General features: G+C 24.0%; 1 protein-coding gene across 2 annotated transcripts in view; it reads left to right on the top strand.

Annotated features, from left to right (window-relative positions):
- Positions 1-13161, top strand: part of LOC117174984 (pre-mRNA-splicing factor ATP-dependent RNA helicase DHX16) — a 47946-nt gene that overhangs the window by 11861 nt on the left and 22924 nt on the right. For both annotated transcript variants that reach the window (XM_033364468.1, XM_033364470.1), the window contains exons 5-7: positions 866-1068; positions 7360-7655; positions 11087-11549. In XM_033364468.1, coding sequence (XP_033220359.1) covers positions 866-1068; positions 7360-7655; positions 11087-11549 — 962 coding nt within the window. The remainder of the gene's footprint in view (positions 1-865; positions 1069-7359; positions 7656-11086; positions 11550-13161) is intronic.

Raw genomic sequence — 13161 nt, 5'->3', positions numbered from 1 at the left:
TTGTGAAGAATTAAACTGTTCTTGGTTTCGTTCAAAATTCAAGTATTTTTTTAAAGTCATCCTTTTTGGCTAAAAACTCAACTGTGTTGTTGAAAATTCATCTATTTGTATAGAAAATTCGTCTATTTGGATTGAAAATTCATCTTGTTTCGTTAAAAATTAAACTGTTTTCTAAAAAATTAATTATTTGGTTAAAAATGCAATTTCGGTTTGTATTTCATCTTTTTTATTTCAACATTCGATTACTTAGTTGAAAATTCAACAATTTCGTTTAAAGTTGTACTGTTTTATTAAAGATGAATATATTTGGTTAGATACTCATTTTTTTATTGAAAAGTTAACTGTTTTGTGTAAATTAATCCTTTTGGATAGAAAATTCGTCTTTTATTCTTGAAAAGTCAATTTTTTTACTGAATTAATTAAATTTAAATATTTGAAATTATTTTATTCCGCTCATAAAAGATTGTATGTGTTTTGGGCATGGACAATGAAAAATTGGCCAGGAAAAAATTCCAGGAAATCGCGAAAAATGAGAAACTTTAAAATATTTTCAACACTAGCTTTGTGGTTTTTCACTGTTACAAAATGAACAGTCACCGAAAAACGATTTTTTGTCCATGAAATAAAATTTTTTGTATGTACGAGAAAATTCGCATGTGTCACATTTTTCATTCACTCTAGATATGCAATTTCTACTGTTTCCCGTAAAGTTTTTTTACTGTAAAAAAATGCACACGGAAAAAGTTAATTTTTCTTATCCTCGAATTGTTGTTTATTTATTTATTTTTTCAATCGGTAGACATGCTGTGCAATTATTGTGTAATTCGTTTTTTTTCTTCTTCTAAGTCTTGCAATATTTCTACAGCTAAAGAGGAGTACGAGTTACTCTTGGACGATGAAATTGAATTCGTCCAAGCTTTGCAGATGCCCGGGGTTATGAAAGATAAAAAACGAGAAGCGAGTCCAACGCCACAAGCGAAAGCTTTAACTACTATCGAGGAAACTAAGAAAAGTCTTCCTATTTATCCTTTCAGAAAAGATTTACTTGCTGCTATTAGAGATCACCAGGTAATCATTTTTTTAAGACCCTTACAGGCCTCGGACTTTAAAGATTTTTTTAAGATATTAAAAATTTAAAAAGAATTAAAAAATATTTCGAGGGATTTCTGGAAATTTCGACAGATTTCATTAAGTGTTTTTTTAAGGATTTCAACTGATCATCTTAAAAGATCAAGATTTTGATATTTTTTAATTTATTTGCCTTGTGTTTTAATATTTTATTAAAATTTCAATTACGTTTTTGCAAAAGTTATCACTCTTTTTGGGTATAAAAGTCCAACTGTTTGGTTGCAAATTAATCTTCGTTAAAACACCAACTGTTTTTGATGAAAATCGAAGAACTTGTTTATATTTTGAACCGCTTTCTTAAAAAATATTTTATTTTCTTGATGATTCCTCATCTTGGTTGAAAATTCATCAACTTGGTTGAAAATTTATCTTTTTTGTTGAAAATTCGTTTCTTCTTCTTTTAATTTAAAAATAATAATTTATTGAAAATAGGTCATTTTTTGGAAAGTTCATCAATTTAGTTGTAAACTTATTTCTTGGATTAAAATTTCATCTTCTTTTTTGTTGAAAATTCAACTTTTAATATTTAGTTGAAAATTTGTCATTGTTTATTGAAAAAGCAACAATTTGGTTAAAAAAATCAACTGTTTTATAAAAAATTGAATTATTTTATTGAAAATTTAACTGTTTTGTTGCAAATTCATTCTTTTAAATTAAGTATTTCTTGAATTTATTTTTTTAACGGGAAATTTACAAATATCAATGATTTTTCAAAGTGAACTGTAATTTAAGGATTGAAAAGTGAATAATATTTGATTTTGCAAAGACAATTCGGAATTAGTTCACAATTTTAGAATTTCCAGATTTTAGGGTTAAAAATTAATAATAATGTTGCTAATAATGTGCTTATTCATAGTTTCCCATAAAAAATTGATTCAAAAAAATTCCTATTAGGAAGTAGACTTGCCTAATTTATAAAAAAAAAATTATCTTAAAATTTCTACAGGAAATTTGTAAAAAAAAATTTATTCTGAAAAATTAATTTTAAGAGAAATCTGGCAGGATTTTTGTTCAAATTGTAGGAAAAATGGCGACAATTGTAAAAGATTTTTAGAAGTTCTGAAAAAATTTCAAAAACAAGTGAAAATTTGAAGAATTGTAAAATTTCATGATTTTTAAACTATTTAAAATAAAAGCAATGTAATTTTCAATTTGAGAAGCGTTTGGCTTATGAAAATATGTAATCTTTGAACTAAAAATTTTTTAAAATGCATTAATAGATTCTTCAATTTAGACCATTGAAAGTGATAACGTGGATTTATATTTTCGGAACTGAATCTGAACCTTTAAAGTCAGGGTGGCCGTTTCAATCAAATCCAAATTAAAATAAGTACATTTTAACTGAAAAATTTAGAATTTTTAACTTTTAGAAATTGTAGAGTTCATGTTGTTTTAAATTTTTTCAAATTGTAAATTATTTTTGATTTTTTTTCAGAACTTCTAAACATCTTTTGAAATCATTTGAATTTTTTCTGAAAATTTGGCTAAAATCCTACAAATTAAAGAAATTTTCTTAAAATCTTCCACATTAATTTGTACAATTTTGTAAACCTTTCTAAATGTTTTTAAATATTCACTTAAAATAATTTTTCAAGATAAAAAATAATTTTCAATTTTTTTAGAAATTTTATGGAATTGTTTTTTATTACTTTAAAGTCATTCACAATTATTAAAACTTCACATAAATTATTTGAAATTATTTCCAATTTCAAAATAATTTTGAATTTTTCGAAAACTTTTAAACACTTCTTCAACTTGAATTTTTTCTAAGAATAATAGGTGCTCAGTTGTTATTTTCAGATCAAAATTCAACAATTTGACTTACAAATTGACTTTTTTTTTTAAATAGAACAATTAAAAATGTAACGTTCAAAGTTTTGGTTTCCTGTTTTTAGTTTTGAATATTTGATTCATAATTTCTGATTTTAAAAGAACTCTCAGATATTTCAACATTTTAAATAATTGTTCTTTTTCTTAGATAAAAAATTTCAAATCAAATTGCTTGAAAATGGAACATAATAGACTGAAACAATGTTTTAAATTTAAAAAAGCCTTTAATTATGAATACATTATTTTTGAGTTATTTCAATTAGTTATTTACATTTGTTTACTAATAAGATTGTTGAAATCAAATTTGGACCGATTTTTTTCTAAATATTTGTAAAATTCCCGGTCAAAAAATAAATTCACTGCAATTTCCCGATTCAGGGGCCACCCTGGAAATTTATAATTTATAAAATTTAAATCAGTTGTTTAACTGTATTTAATATAAAATCGTTCAGTTGAAAAGTGTCAGTACCTTCCATTTTATACGTGTAAATTATTGAGAAGTTAAATAAAAAAATGTCAATTGAAAAACTTAAACTTTGATTTAAAAAATTTTTAATTCAAGAATTTCGTTTTAAGTGCTTTAATTTGCAGCTCAGATTTTATTACTTCAAATGAAAATTTTAAAACTCCATTGGCGAATAAGTTGAATTTTTATCTTTTTCAATTATGATATCATTCAGTTTACAATACGTAATTCGAAAATCTTTTACTTTAAAAATTTTCCATTTTAAGTTTTAATTTTTAATTTAAAGAATTTTAAAACGCAGTCTTGCATACTTAAAGAATTAAAAATTAAAAGTGGTTGAAGTTGAAAAGTTTTGAACAAAAACATTTTCATTTTATCAACTTTAAATATAAATAAATTATTTTTAAAATGACTCTGTACATTATATATAAAAAGGGAACAATAATTTATGTTACAAAACGATTCGAAATCCGTTCACAGTTAATAATTTCTAGATACTATTTTCGACTTACAAATAACTTCATAATAATATATTTTTCAAAAAATATGGTTTCAGTCTAAAATATTCAATTTTTAATCCATTCAATTAAAAAATTTTTAAATTAAGAAAAAGAATAATTATTTAATATTAAGCAATATTTGACTGTTCGTTTAAGACGATTGAATTGAAATCATATAATATTGCAAAGTAAACCATCTTAAACTGAATTTTTGGACGTAAAAAGTCTTGAATCGTTAAAATTTAGTAGAGCTTTTAAATTTTGGACGATACAATTTTTAATGGTGTTTTTAAAAAAAATGTTGAATTTGAAAGTTAAATTGTTGAATTTTTAGGTTTAAATAACAATTGAACACTTATTATTTGTAGAAAAAAATTGAGTAATTTTAAGATGTATTTAGAAGTTTCGAAAACATTCCAAATTAATTTTAGACTTGAAATGATTTCAAATAATTTTTGTGCAAATAGTCACAGCCTAATTTAAAACAAAACATAGATTTTTGCAGATTTAAAAAAAAAACTTTAGAAACTTCTAAGGCATTTTCAGGAGCTTTTAATTTGAAGTATTTTAGGGAATTTAAAAATATTCCAAGGTTTTTTAAAAATTAATTTCAATAATTTGAAGTGATTTTAAAGCTTTTCAAATATTATAGGATAGAAAATTTTCTAGGGATTTTAAACCTCAATGTATTTTAATATATTTTCCATAATTTGGGAAAATATCATAATAGAATCTCACAAAACTTTATAATGTTTTATTGCATTTTAAAGAATTTATTCATGAGAACTGAGGTGTTTTGTAGGGTTTGAAAGATTTTAAGAGATTTGGAATTTTTATTTTAATTTTTATTTTTACAAGCTTTAATTTAATTGATCCTGAGGATCCATTCATAAAATGATTTAAGGATTTTAAATATTTTAACATATATTTTTTCAAATTCCTTCGAATTTTCAAGAGCTTTAAAAATTTTCAGAGGAGTGTAAATGATTCAAAATAATTTGGATTATTTTAAAAGATTACAAAGAAATTTTAAATTGACTTCAGTAGTAATCTTAACGGATTTTAATATTTTAATAGATTCTATAGAATTCAATTAATTTTTCCATTTTTAAAATTATTTTCAATTCACTTGATTGTTTTTTCAATTCATTTTTTTTTAATGAATTCTTTTGAATTTATTTTGAATTGTTTGGTAATCATTAGTCACTTCTTGTGTCAGAAATTAGTAGAGTTTCAAAGATTTGAAATTTGTTTAGGAATTTACCCTAAATTCGTATGAATTCTTTGGAATTCTCTTGAATTTTTTTTAATTAACTTGAATTTTTTAAAGTTTTTATTTAATTGATTCCTCTTGAATTTTTAAAGCTTTGTCAAAGTTACTGAATTCAATTAGGTTTTTTTTTCAAATTGTTTTAAATCCATTTGATTTTTTTTAATTCACCTTGAATTTTTATGAATTTCAATTAATTCTTCTCTTTGGTCTTAAATTCCTCTAAATTTAATCCAGTTTTACGGAAATCAATCGAATTTTTGAACATTTTTCCCAATTCATTTGAATTCATTTGAATGACCTGATATGATTTCTATTTGTTTTTTATTTAAAAACAGAAAAACACCTTCATTTTATCAGGGTGGAAAGTCATGAAGATGGAATCAAAAATATTTTAAACTTTATTATTTATTGCCGATTTTTTTTTAACTTTAACAATTTAATTTAATTTTTTGAAGTCTAATATTTTTTATTAATTTTTAAAAAATTTTAATTACTTTGTTTAAAACTCTTTCTTTTTGGTTAAAAAATTAATCTTTTCAACTGAAATTGCACCTGACCCATCTTTGGTCACAAATTGATTTATGTTTTGATTAAAGGTTCATCTGTTTGGTTAAAATTTTTAATATTTTGTTAATAATTCGTTTTTTGTTGTTATAAAATTTATTTTTGACCTGAGAGTGTAACTTTTACTCTTTTCTTTAAAAATTGATCTTTTCTAGTTGAAAATTCGTTTTTTTTTATTATAGAAACCGTTGGATTGAAAATTATGTTTTTTTGTTGAATTTTTTTTTGTGGGGAAAATTAATCTTTTTTGAGATAAAAATTGAACTATTTATTTGAAAATGCATGTATTTTGTCGATATTACGTATTTTTTGGTAGAAAATCCACCTTCTTAGTTGAAAATTCATGGTTTTCCTAATTTTTTATTGTTTAAGTTTCATCTTTTTTATTTGAAAATGCGATCGATCATTTGGTTAAAGTGTTTACGTTGAAAATTCAACAATTTCGTGAAAAATGAAACATTTTGTTGAAAATTTAATTTGTTGAAAATTCAATTGTATTGAAAATGAACCTATTTTGTTGATTTCTTTTAGAAATATAAAATATTATATTTTTCATGAAGAATTAATTTTTTTTGTTTCATTAATAATTGAACTGTTTTTGTTTGAAGTATAATATTTTCTGATTTAAAATTCGACTTTTTCGTTGAAAATTTATGTTCGTAGCAGAAAATTCTTGTATTTGGTTAAAAAATTAACTATTTCGCTGAAAATTTAATAATTTTGTGTCATCCATTTTGGTAGAAAACTAAACTTTTCTCTTGAAAATCTATTTTCTTGAAAGTCTATTTGGACAGAAAATTGATCTTTTTTTGTTAAAAATTAAACTGTCGTTTAAAAAATTCAATTATTTGGTTTCAAAATTTGACAGTTGGATTGAAAATTTATCTTTGTGAGTAGAAAATTCCTGTATTTGGTTAAAAATTCAAGTATTTTAAGTCATCATTTTTGGTTAAAAACTCATCTGTTGCATTTATTTTGAATTGTTTTGTACTCATTAGTCACTTCTTGTGTTAGAAATTAGTAGAGTTTCAGAGATTTGAAATTTTTTTCGGAATTTACCCTGAATTCTTTTGAATTCTCTTGAATTTTTTAAAATTAAATCCAATCTAAATTTACGCAATTGCACTCAATTCAGTCGATTTTACAAAGTTTTTATTTAGTTGATTCCTGAATTCATCTAAATTCAATTCAGTTTTACGGAAATCAATGGAATTTTTTCACGTTTTTTCAAATTCATTCGAATTCTTTTGAATGTCAATTTAATTATTCCGAAATCTTTTGAATTTATCTGGAATTTTGTACCATTCGAGCGCGAAAAAAAGTACCTAATGAACATGAATTATTAATAAATTATTGAGCATTTGAGTAAAAAATTTTTAACTTCAATATCAAAAGTTTAAAATTCAAGAGTTTCCACTTTGAGTGCTTCAGTTTGTAGTTTATTTTGTATTACTTCTAATAGAAAAGTGTTTAGCTTTAGAGTTTTAATTTTTTAATTTTATTGGCTGTAAAAAATGTTTGCGAACGAGGAAAAAACCGGGAATTTTTTTCTTCGATTAAAACGGCCCCCCTGAATTTAGATTATAAAATTGATACAGGTTCTGATAATCGAAGGAGAAACTGGATCTGGAAAAACTACTCAAATTCCACAGTACCTTTATGAAGCGGGATATACAGACGATGACAAAATTATTGGTTGTACGCAACCACGCAGAGTGGCTGCGATGTCCGTAGCAGCCCGAGTTGCTCATGAAATGGCTGTGAAATTAGGAAATGAAGTTGGTTACGCTATTCGTTTCGAGGATTGCACCTCTCAACGCACTCGAATTAAATACATGACTGATGGTACTTTGCACCGTGAATTTCTCAGCGAGCCAGACCTTGCTTCTTACAGGTATCTTTCTTTTTTTTTATATTTACAGGGTTGCTACAAGGCCTGGAAGACCTGGAAAAGTTATGGAATTTTAAAAAGATGTTTATTAAATCTGGAAAAGTCATGAAATTAAAAAAAAAAATTGGCTGGAAAACCTGGAAAATTCATGGAGTTTTGAAATAATTACTGGAAGGTTTTTAATCGTATTTTATAGTGAAGATGTTGAAGAAGAAATTTGTGAACTGATTAAATTTTGCACAATTTTAATAGAGAGAATTTTCTTAGTTTGATTTTAATTTGGTTAAAAGTTCCGAGGTTTTTTAGATTACTATTATTTTTTAATTTTATCTTAATCTTTGTATAAATAGTTCGAATATTATCTTCTTAAAGTAATAAAAAAAACAATAATATGGTTATGATTGAAGAATACTTTTTTCACTTTGATAAAAATATTGAAAATAGTTTTGAATTCAACAAAACCGATTGATAAACTATTATTATTGCAATATAATTGGTTAGAATTCAATTTAATTCGATGAATTAAAAAAAGTAGACTTGAATTTTTTCAAAATTATACCTGGAAAAATCATGGAATTTTGTAACCGGACTCTTCTAGCAACACTGATTTAGAGACTTCACACTCTTTCCCTGTTCCCCTCTTTTACCTCTTTTAGCGTTGTATTTTTGCTTCAAAATTTAATGCTCAAAATACTGCTGCTTGGTTGAGAATTTCAATATTTTGTTGAAAATTCCATTTTTTTGTTGATAATTAATTTTTGTTGAGAATTTTGCTTTTTTTTGTTTGAAAATTCTAAAAGTTGATTGTTTTTAGTTGACAAATTAACCAATTGGATAAAGATTTATGTATTTTGTTAAGAATTCGTCTTTTTGGCTTGAAAATTCAACAATATGCTTAACATTCAACTTTTATTTAAACTTCGTTGTGTATAATTTCAAAATTTTTCTATGTGAAATCCTTTTCTGTTTGAAATCTCAGATATCTCATTTTTCGTTAAGAATTTTCCTTTATATTTGAAAATTTAACGATTCCATTTTTTGCGAAAAATTTTTTGTTTTTAGTTGAAATTTTAATATTTTTTAATTTAAAGTTGAATTAATTTGTTAAAAATTCATTTTTTTGGTTGAAGATTTAACAATTATATCGAAAATTCTTTTTTTTTAAATTAATTTTCTCAATTAAAGTTTTAGATGTTCAATTTTTGTGTGAAAAAAATTTTTTTACTTCATCCTTTTGGTAGAAAATTAATCTTTTTAGTTTTTCTCGTTTTTTCGTTTTAGCAAAACGTCTTCCGTTATTAAATTTTTTTTTCTGTTCAAAATACTACTATTTGGTTGAAAATTTCATTATCTTGTTGAAAATTCGTTTTTTTTTGTTTGTTTATAATTAATTTTAGTTGAGATTTTTTCTTTGTTGCTGTTTTTTCTTGAAATTTTTTCTGATTGAATAACAATTTTCTTAACTGTAAGTTTAGAAATTTCTTTTTTTTTTGTCGCTAAAAATGGATTTTTTTAGTTTAGAATTCGTTTTTTTGGCTTGAAAATTCAAGAATATGGTTGGCATTCAACTTTTATTGAAAATTCGTGAATTGAAATTTTTGTCTAAAAATTGATTTTTTTATTTCATCCTTTTGGCAGAAAATAAATTTTCTTATTTTTCTCGTTTTTTTTGTTTTAGTAAAAAGTCTTCCATTCTATTTTTGGTATAAAAGTAATTTTTTGGCTCAAAATACTACTATTTGGTTGAAAATTTCATTATTTTGTTGAAAATTCCTTTTTTTTGCTGATGAATAATCTTATTTGAGAATTTATATTTTTTCGTTGAAAATTTTTTCTGATTGAATAACAATTTTCTTAACTGTAAGTTTAGAAATTCCTTTTTTTTTTGCCAAAAATTGATTTTTTTCAGTATAGAATTTGTCTTTTTGGCTAAAAATTCAACAATATGGTTAACATTCAACTTTGTTTGAAAATTCGTGTTTTTTAATTTCAGAATTAGAATTTTTTATTAAAAATTAAAATTCCTTTTTGTTTGAAATATCACATTTTTCGTTGAGAATTTTTTATTTTTATTTGAAAAATTAACTATTCCATTTTTTGGAAAAAAATCGTTTGTAGTTGAAAATTAATAGTTTTTGGTTAAAAAATGAATTAATTTGTTTAAAATTCTTTTTTAACGATTTCTTAAAAATTCGTTTTTGTTTTTTTTTTGAAAATTCATTTCCTCAATCCAAATTTTTGTCTGCAAATGGATTTTTTTTAGTTAATAACTCAACAACTTTGGTGAAAGTTCAATTACTTCTTTAAGAAATTGTTTGATTTGTTGAAGATTTAAGGATTTTATTGCAAATTTGTTTTTATGAAAATTAATTTACTTCACTAAAATTTAAGATATTCTCTTTTTGTCTGAAAATTGATTGCTTTTAGTTGAAAATTCAACTATTTGTTTTACAATTTCAGTATTTTGTTTAAAATTCGTTTATATGGTGGAAAATTAATTTTCTTAGTTTAAAATTGAAATACTTGGTTGAAAGTTGAATTACATGGTTGAAAATTCATTTATTAAGTTGAAGCTTAATCTTTTTGGTTGAAAGTTGAACTAATTTGATGGAAATTCTTCTTTTTTTTCTCTGTGAAAATTAATTTTTGAAACTGAAAATTTAACTAGTACCTATTTTGTTTGAAAATTGATCGTTTTTAGTTGAAAACTAAACAATTTGGTTGAAAATTAATTTGTTTGTTGAAACTTTCAACTGGTTTGTAGAACATTCGTTTTTTTGTGTTGAAAGTTGTATTATTCTGGTAAAAAATTAAATAATTAAGTGAAAAATGAATTTTTTGGTTAAAAATTAAACTGTTTTATAGATATTTTGCCTTTTCGGTTTAAAAATTCAACTTCTTTTCTAAAAGTTAAAAAATTTGTCTATTTGGTTGAAAGTGCAGTTATTTGGTTAAAAATTAAACTATTTTTTAAAACATTCGTCGTTTGGATTGAATATTCGGCTATTTGTTTAAAAGTGGAAATTTTCGGTTGAATTGTAATATTTTTTGTTTGAAAATTTGACCATTTGGTTAAAATTCATCTTTTTAGGTTAAAAATTAAACTATTTGGTTGAAAATAAAGCTATTTTCATAAAAATTTGTCTTTTACTTAAAAGCTCAACTATTTGGTTGCCAGTGAAACTGTTTGGTCTACAATTATTATTATTTTTTTTTCAAAATGCAACTATTAGGTTGAAAAGTCATCTTTCTTTTTTGAAAATGAAACTTTTCGTTGTAAACTTATTCTTCCGGGTTAAAGAGTAAACTGTTTATCTAAGAATTAGAACTTTTGTCTTAAAAATTCAACTCTTTCGTTGAAAAATCATCTGATTTGGTAGAAAATGAATTTGCTTTCGTGAAAAATCATCAGCTGACTAAATTTTGTTCTCTAGTGTAATGATCATTGATGAGGCGCACGAAAGAACTTTGCACACAGACATTTTGTTCGGTTTGGTGAAAGATATAACAAAGTTTCGCAGTGACCTGAAATTACTAATCTCATCAGCGACTCTGGACGCTACGAAATTCAGCGAATTTTTTGACGACGCGCCTATTTTCCGGATACCCGGTCGTCGATTTCCAGTCGATATTTACTATACGAAAGCTCCCGAGGCGGACTACATCGACGCCTGTGTCGTTTCCATTCTTCAAATTCACGCAACTCAACCCTCGGGTGATATACTTGTATTTTTGACTGGTCAGGACGAAATTGAAACGTGCCAGGAAATGTTGCAGGAGAGAGTTAGAAGACTGGGATCGAAACTAGCAGAATTGATGATACTGCCTGTTTACGCCAATCTGCCGAGTGATATGCAGGCTAAAATATTTTTGCCAACTCCTCCTGGTGCGAGAAAGGTACGAGGAATTGAATTATGCAGATAATTATTTTACATGGGATTGATCTCTCGACTTTTGAGCTTATGCCTAATTTTGTTGATTGCACAAATATCTTGCAAAGATTTAATTGTTTTCATCAAGATTTCAAAATATTGCGGAAAGATTTGAAAAGTTTCAAAAATTGTCAAATATTTCAAGGATTTTACAAAAATTTCACAAGTGTTTCAATAATTTCACAAAAATTTTATAAAGATTTAAAAGATTTCACAAAGATTGAAATGGTTTTACAAGGATTTCAGCAATTTCGTAAAAAATCTGTGATTTAAATAAATTTCAAAGGGGTTTCAATGATTTAAAAATATTTTACAAAGATTTCAAAATTATTTTAATTATTTCACAAAAAATTTTAACATTTAAAAAGATCTAAATGTTTTAACAAAGATTTCACAAGGATTTAAAAAGTTAAAAAAATTGCCAAAGATTTCAATGATTTCACAAAGATTTCACAAGGATTTGAAAAGTTTAAAAAATTGCCAAATATTTCAAGGATTTTACAAACATTTATAAGATTGCAAAAAATTTCAAAAGTGTTTGAAATAATTTCACAAAAATTTTAGAAAGATAAAAAAGATTTCATAAAGATTGCAATGATTTTACAAGAATTTCAGTAAATTCGTAAAAAATCTGTGATTTAAATAAATTTCAATGGGGTTTCACTGATTTACAAATATTTTACAAAGATTTTAAAGATTTCACTATTATTTCACAAAAAATCTAACATTTAAAAAGATTTGAATGTTTTGACAAAGATTTCACAAGGATTTGAAAAGTTTAAAAAATTGCCAAAGATTTCAAAGATTTTACAAGCATTTCAATAATTTCACAAAAATTTTACAAAGATTAAAAATATTTCACGACGATTGCAATGGTTTTACAAGAATTTCAGAAATATCGTAAAAAATCTGTGGTTTAAATAAATTTCAAAGGGGTTTTAATGATTTACAAATATTTTGAAAAGATTTCAAAATTATTTCAATTATTTCACACAAAATTTTAACATTGTTAAAAAAATTGCCAAAGATTTTAATAATTTCACTTAAATTTGAGAAAAATTTCCAAAAATTTAAAAGATTTCACACCGATTGCAATGATTTTACAAGGATTTCAACAATATCGTAAAAAATTTGTGATTTATATAAATTTCAAACGGGTTTCTATGATTTAACAAATATTTAACAAATATTTTAAAGACTTCACAATTATTTTAATTAGTTCACAAAAAATTCTAACATTTAAAAAGATTTAAATGTCTTGAAAAAGATTTAAAAATATTGTTTAGAAATATTTCACAAGGATCTGAAAAGTTTCAAAAATGACCAAAAATTTCTAAGATTTCACAAGAATTGAAAAAGTTTTCAAAATTCTGAAAAATTTCACAAAGATTTCAATGGTTTTACAGATTTCAGTAATTTCGAAAATAATTAGAAGATTTTAAAACATTTTGCAAACGTTTCAATGATTTCACAATTATCTTTCAAAGACTTGAAAGGTTTCATAATGATTTCAATTATTTAAGAAAAAATGTTCATCAATAAGTAATTCATAATGAAAAATTTAACAAAAAATTTTA

The sequence above is a fragment of the Belonocnema kinseyi genome, chromosome 6, assembly GCF_010883055.1.
Source record: "Belonocnema kinseyi isolate 2016_QV_RU_SX_M_011 chromosome 6, B_treatae_v1, whole genome shotgun sequence".
In the NCBI taxonomy this organism is placed as follows: Eukaryota; Metazoa; Arthropoda; class Insecta; order Hymenoptera; family Cynipidae; genus Belonocnema; species Belonocnema kinseyi.
Note: the sequence above shows the minus strand (reverse complement) of the source record. Positions and strands in the feature narration are given on the sequence as shown.